The sequence below is a fragment of the Cynocephalus volans genome, chromosome 16 (genome assembly GCF_027409185.1).
Source record: "Cynocephalus volans isolate mCynVol1 chromosome 16, mCynVol1.pri, whole genome shotgun sequence".
Lineage (NCBI taxonomy): Eukaryota > Metazoa > Chordata > Mammalia > Dermoptera > Cynocephalidae > Cynocephalus > Cynocephalus volans.
This window is the reverse complement of record NC_084475.1, coordinates 24,188-30,955: the sequence shown is the minus strand read 5'-3', so window position 1 is coordinate 30,955 and position 6,768 is coordinate 24,188. Positions and strand designations below refer to the sequence as shown.

Sequence of the window (6,768 nt, the reverse complement as noted above, 5' to 3'; positions counted from 1 at the left end):
GTAGACATCCTGCTGTGTGCTGATTCTCCCTGGCATGAGGTTAGCCTGGGTGAACCAAAGGCTAAATAACTCAGACTCGGTACTGGGGACAGAGATTAAGACACGGCCTTCGTTCTGCCAGGCATCCCATTACTTTGCATATCTGAAGCCAGGATAAACAAATGGGCAGCAAGAATGATCACAGCTGAGTCAACAGACTTGGACTCCTGAAGCCAAACAGCTCTTTTGTTTGTTTGTTATGATTCATAGACATTAATTTTAGATAGAAAGTCAATCAAAATGTTCTACATAATAGATTGCATGAAAAAAGAAATCTTGCTTTTCAAAAGAAATCTTTTGAAATAATCAGAGGAGTCAATCTTCGTGGAAATCATAGCTTCCCAAGCTCAAATGCCTCCTTAGAGCTAGCAAGACCATCCCTTTAACCATAATTCAAGGCAGACTCTCCTAACCCAGCAAATAAGCATTTTACAAATGTTTGAGTCACATGTCTTTCATATCAGCTTTATCCCACAGTTTCGGGATCCAATAGCAGCTGGGGTAACATTTAGTAAATTTAAATAGTATTCTGGAAAAAATGTTACTCACTCTTTAGTATAGATAAATATGTAATATTTAGCATCTGTCATTTTTTATCTGCTGTTTAAAAATCAGAGCTAAATTTAAATTATTAAACTGCCACAGAATAATGTTGTGACAATTCCTATTAGGGTATTATCTTTGACATGTTACATACTTACATGCTTGGGAGAAGTCACTGTTCTGCCAATTTTTCTAAATTTCATATTATATGCAATGCCTTACACCAAACATCAAGTGATGGCCTTTGATCAAAAGCAATAAAATCTGGCCAATTCCCGCAAATAGGATGAATTGTCATTGATGCTTCAGAAATATTTGTTTGCTGTATTTAAGGGCAATCTGAAAATGTATCTTTTAAACTTTGGTTTGCATCTTGTAAGTCTCCATTTTAAAGATTGATATTAATTTATCCTAATATTAAAGACATTTGCATTTTGTTGACATCAATTATACTCTGGAAAAAACATTTTCTAAGATAGATTACACAACTTCGTGGATAATCACCATGATCTTGTAGAACACTTTGTTAGCTGTAACGGATTAAGTGACAGCTTAAAAATATTGCTTAGGACCATCTGAACTCATCCATTAGAAGATAAAAGCAGTATACTTTTTACACAGAAGCTGAAGGTTTTTTAATCAGGTGATTATATCTATGACTATGTGACCTTCTTAAATAAAAGCAACGTGGGAAATTTGATTTTAGAGTGGTAGGGAATATTAAGCTATCCAGGGAGAATCTAGTATAAGGTCAAAGAGCAATAGGACTGAGAAAACTGTAGTGATTATAGAATAATTAAGCTCAATTTTTTTCTACCTGAAGACAGAGAGGGTAAAGCCATAAAAATATTCATTGGCTGTGTCTTTATAACTTTTCTCTTGGGGTTATTCTTAAATTAAGAGCCACTCGGCTTAAAAATGAGATATGAATTTCAGGGATGATATCTTAATTTTACTACTATTTTTTATCTTTAGTTTAAAATATTTTATTTTACCCAAATTCCAGAGCTTCAAGTTTTCCATTAATCCATTGTGCTCCTTTGTGACAATAATTTTTAGAAATAAAGAATAAGCACTTGGAATCTCTTTTACCTATTTCATCTTTATATGTGAAAGGCTTCTTCGTAACTGGTAAACCTTTACATTTGGTGAATGATAAGTTCCTTCGTCCAAAAGCTTCAGATTACCCCTACTCCTCGCACACTTGCCAGGCACTATGGACTTTCCTCTGGGTTATCCCGTGGATCGTATAGTCTGAACATTGTGGATTTTGCTCTCTCTTATTTTGGGTGTGCAGGTAAGCCCTGCTCATAGGCAGAGTCCCCAGCGGAGACAGCATTGATTAACCTTCACTCACACCCATGCAGCACATTGCCACTAATTTAAAATTTCTTGCTGTTAGTCCTTTGCTCAGGCACCTCTAATAGATCCTTATTATCTACATTATAAAGTAAAAACAAAAATCCTCTGTGTGGCATTCAAATATTCTTAGAATTGGTCCTATCACCTCCGATGATTCCATTGGTCTTCCCATTCATCCCTCACCCAAGGGCATCTAACCACCCTCCCTCTAGGTGTGATCTCAGTCTAGGATCTGCCTCCAGATGAAAAAAGAAGAGTCCTTGGTCAATATCACTGATTTGGGATTAAGTCAGGCTCATGCTTTGTCTTTGCCCTGACCTTGTACCTCACTTTAAGTCACTTAGTGTTGCCCCCCAACAATTCCGAATCCACCTGTCCCTGGGTACCTGAACGTCTCCAACTTTGCTTCCAGCTGCAGGTGGGTAAGTGACTTAGGTCTGGCCAGTAAGATGTAAGGCAAATCTCCTGCAAGCTTCTCAGAAATATTGCCCCCTCCATGAATAAAAGACAGAGGGTCACAGGAATGAGCCATTGCCCAGTACTTCATTCTTTTGCTTTCAGACCATATATGACTTGGTGTGACTAGAATGTTTCTTCTGGAGTTTAAACAACCAATTTGAGACCCTGAGGCAATACATCAGAGTACCAAAGCCAACATGGGGAAGATGGCAGAGGTGGAGGGGTGGGAAGAGTGGAGAGATTCTGGTGCCTTAGTCTCCCAGCTATCTTTGGAACTGCTTTTTTTCCAGACTTTTTGCAAAGTAAACAATAAATGCCAAAATATTTTAAGGGAAAATATTAATTAGGAAACTCTATTACTGTGTTCAAACCATCTTAACTGATGCATCAAGTTTCTAATTCATTCACCAGCCCCATATCTGCATCCCTGTTTTGCTACTTTGCTAGTGTAAGGAAAGTAGAAAAAGTTCAGTAAGGCTCACCCACCTCACATCTCTTACAAATGGGCAAGATTCAGCACATTCACTAGAAACAAGTTATAAAACTAGTGTAACTATGCATGTGTGCCCGTTTACTGATTCAGCATGATTGTTGTAATTATGTAATGCTTGGCTGGTGGCTGCTATTGTGCACTAAGAGTATAAAGATAACTGCTCTGAACTGCTGGACGGCAGAGCTGCAGAAGAGAATGGCAGAGCAGGGAGGGTCAGCAAAGCCTGAGCTTGTGTCTTGGGGGAATAAAGCATGTCTATGAAACTCACACCCAAAGAATAAAGTATGTCTACCTTGCATAAAGCTGCCAGAATCTTCTTTTAATTACCTCACTCAGGACCTGTACAGGAAGGGGCAGAAGGATCTGAGATGCCTACTCGACAGCTAGGCGACAAAATTCCTGCTCTGCTAAAACTTTTCCATATATCTCCACATCCCTAAAATTCACTTAGGGACTTCTCTGTTGCTCATCCGAAGTTTACTTGTCCAGATTTCTCTCTACTGGTTGCGTAACAGAGATGAGGCCTCCACCATTGCCTCGGTTCACAGTAACGTTCCCAAACAGTTCTCTTCAGCTCTTCATTGCTCAAGAGCAGTGTTCTCTCTTCATTCCACTCATGTTTTCCAAGTTCCTCACACTCAGGAGCTTCCAAACATCCAGAACTGTTGGACAATGGTGGAACACAGGTGATGACATAGCAAGGGTTGTTCCCACATATGTGAACAGTTGGGTCCTATGTCCTTTCCACTTTGCTCCTGGATCTTTGCAATAAAAATCCTTCATTTCTTCTAATATTTAGGAATTGTGTTGTATCTGTTCCTTTCTCTCCAGGGTGAGTAGAATAACTCCTCTGCTTTTTTCTTCTTCTTCCTCCAGCCCCAGATTTGCCTTGTTTGTGAGGAAAACACTGCTTTACAAATGTGCACCTGAACTAAATCTAGGGAAATGTCTTCTTTGAGTCTTTGTTTCTCCTTTGTTGCAGGCTAGGGGAGAGAAAACTAGCCTTCAGAGTATCAGTGGGAGAGCATAGGGTAGAAAATACACAGAAACACTCAGATGATATAAGTTTCTCACACTTGCTTCCCTTTTTATGACCTAGCCCCCATGAGAATTTCTCATGTGTGAGTGTGGGAATTCCTAGATGAGAGGGCAACTAGAATGGTAAAGTTCTAGAGGACATATCAGGCCAGTGATAGCCTGCACATAAGGTAGCCTGATTAAACATAGGCAACAGAACGCCCGGCGCTTCTGGTTGGTCTCGCCCGCTACATCCCAGTCTGCCTTGCGACGGCGCTTCCTTTCCGTTCGGTTCTCCGCGGAGCAGGCAGCCATGGCGCCCAGCCGCAACGGCACGATCCTCAAGCCGCACTTCCACAAGGACTGGCAGCGGCGCGTGGGCACCTGGTTCAACCAGCCGGCGCGGAAGACCCGCAGGCGCAAGGCCCGGCAGGCCAAGGCGCGCCGCCTCGCCCCGCGCCCCGCCTCGGGGCCCGTGCGGCCGGCTGTGCGCTGCCCCTCGGTGCGCTACCACACGCGGTCGCGCGCCGGCCGAGGCTTCAGCCTGGAAGAGCTGAGGGTGGCCGGCATCCACAAGAAGTTGGCCCGGACCATCGGCATCTCCGTGGATCCGAGGCGGCGGAACAAGTCCACCGAGTCCCTGCAGGCCAACGTGCAGCGGCTGAAGGAGTACCGCTCCAGGCTCATCCTCTTCCCCAGGAAGCCCTCGGCCCCCAAGAAGGGCGACAGCTCGGCTGAAGAACTCAAATTGGCCACCCAGTTGACGGGACCAGTAATGCCCATACGGAACGTCTACAAGAAGGAGAAAGCCAGAGTTATCACCGAGGAGGAGAAGAACTTCAAGGCATTTGCCAGTCTTCGCATGGCCCGCGCTAACGCCCGGCTCTTTGGCATCCGGGCAAAAAGGGCCAAGGAAGCTGCAGAACAGGATGTGGAAAAGAAAAAATAAAGCCCTGTTGTGGACTTTGAATAAGTCAGTAGTAAGGCTGGGTCTCCATGTGGTTTCTCTGGTGGAAGCAACAGGATTGGCCTGTGGGCCTTGACTTGCTGGTAGGAGATTGCAAAGGGTGGGGAGGCTTTCTTGAAAGGCAGCCCAGAGCCTGGGTTATATCTGATGTTCTGTGTTTTAGTGCTATTAGTTATTCGATTAATCATTGATTTAATAATTGTTTGAGTTGCTTTTTGTCACCAGAGTAATTTCAAGTTATTTTAGCATGTCAGGACTTGGAGTGGTCCCACGAGCCTTGCATGAATCTGACAACTTTGACTTGCATCCTGACCCTTCCTGGGCCTGTCTGCATCAGCTGTGCTATGCAGCAACACCCAGGCCCTGTAGAGGGCTGGCCTCTGGCTGTCCCAAAAACGTTCTGAAGCTGTTTTTCCTACTTCATGGCCAGTTGGCAATCCAGGGTGTCTTCACTGCCTGCCCCTGAGAAAGGCTGGAGCCCGGTGGAGTCTGAATTGTGCCTGCTCTGTGTGCTGAGGGTGACGGGGCCTGGGTTTCTAAATGCCCTGCCTCTGTACAGGTGAACCTGCTGCCCTTGATAGCTGTGGCTATGACAGCCCAAGAATCAGCTTTTGGGGGAAAAAAAAAAAAAAAAACATAGGCAACAATCTCATTGTTAAAATGTCAATGCCTTAATAGGGAGGGCATTGCTTTATATATTAAGGTGAGGTGTCTTTGGAAAAAGGGAATGATTGGAGAAATTGCCCACCCGGTCAGATGAGATCACCCCTAAACAATGAATGAGTAAGGGCTGGGAGAAATGAGTGAGGCTAGATGTCAGGACTGGGCACATCCTGTCCAGCATATGTCCAAGAGTGGGAATAGCCCCTTTAAAAATCGATTACATGCTATTTTCTATAGCTGTGCTGTTCAATATGGCAGCCAAAAGCCACAGGTGGACACTGAACACTTGAAGGGGGCTAATCCAAGTTGAGATGTGTTATAAATACACATCAGATTTTAAAGACTTAGTGTGAAAAAATAATGTAAAATATCTCATTAATAATTTTTATATTGATTATATGTTGAAATGATGATTATTTTTTGATATATTGGGTTAAATAAGTTATATTATTAAAATTTGCAGAGGATTCTTGAAGCAAATGAACTTCACAGAGCCTGGTTTTCCAAAGCCTTGCAGTTTCAAATATTGACCTTGCAAAGGACAAGAAATTTTCCTCAGGCTATAAAGTCTCTGGTGTAAGATATAGATTTGTAACACAGCAAGGTTGCTGGCTCAAGGATAGACTAGTTACTGATTGATATGTAAAGTTACTGAAAAGCTTCTGGAGGGAGAAGGAATGTTTGCTAAGATCAAGCCTTTTGTTAATGGATCACTTAATTGCCTTAATGGAATGTCATCTGACTTGTTTCACTGAAAGTTACCAGCCTATATCATTAAACTATAGCCACACCTATGTCTATTGCTGTAACTTCCTGGGCTAAAGAATAAATGCAAGAAGAAAACCCCAATTCAGGGTTAATTTCCCAAGGAAGGAATGCCTCTCACATGAGAGTTCTGGGGAAGTTAACCACTTCGGGGCTTCTCACTGCTCAGAAGAGATGGGCTTTGAGTAATCCTTTGTGGCTCCATCACCCACGGGAAGTGGGGTGACAAATCCATGGGGGGCAAAGCCACAAAAATTTTAAAAAATCAATCAGAAAGATTTGAATTCCTAACACTTACCAGCTTAGATTTAGAGCTTTGCCTAGTCCAAAAGTGGGATGTCATTACGGAGAGCTATGATGTCTGGTTTAAAAGCTTTGAAGGTAAGCTCTGTGAAGGCCAGGAGCCTATCAATCTCCAGATCTAGAACAGTGCTTGGCATATGTTAATTCTAAAAAAAAT

The 6,768-nt window shown here is 42.9% G+C and overlaps 1 protein-coding gene across 1 annotated transcript; it reads left to right on the top strand.

The window, feature by feature from the left end:
* The first annotated feature begins 4,176 nt into the window (after positions 1 to 4,176).
* Positions 4,177 to 4,897, top strand: LOC134364783 (large ribosomal subunit protein eL13-like). Its single transcript, XM_063080946.1, has one exon. It carries the CDS (start codon positions 4,227 to 4,229, stop codon positions 4,860 to 4,862), a length of 636 nt encoding a protein of 211 aa, XP_062937016.1. The 5' UTR covers positions 4,177 to 4,226; the 3' UTR covers positions 4,863 to 4,897.
* The last annotated feature ends 1,871 nt before the right edge of the window (positions 4,898 to 6,768 follow it).

Excerpts from the sequence above, each read along its gene's own strand:
- LOC134364783 (XM_063080946.1), top strand. The coding sequence starts at position 4,227 with ATGGCGCCCAGCCGCAACGGCACGATCCTCAAGCCGCACTTCCACAAG.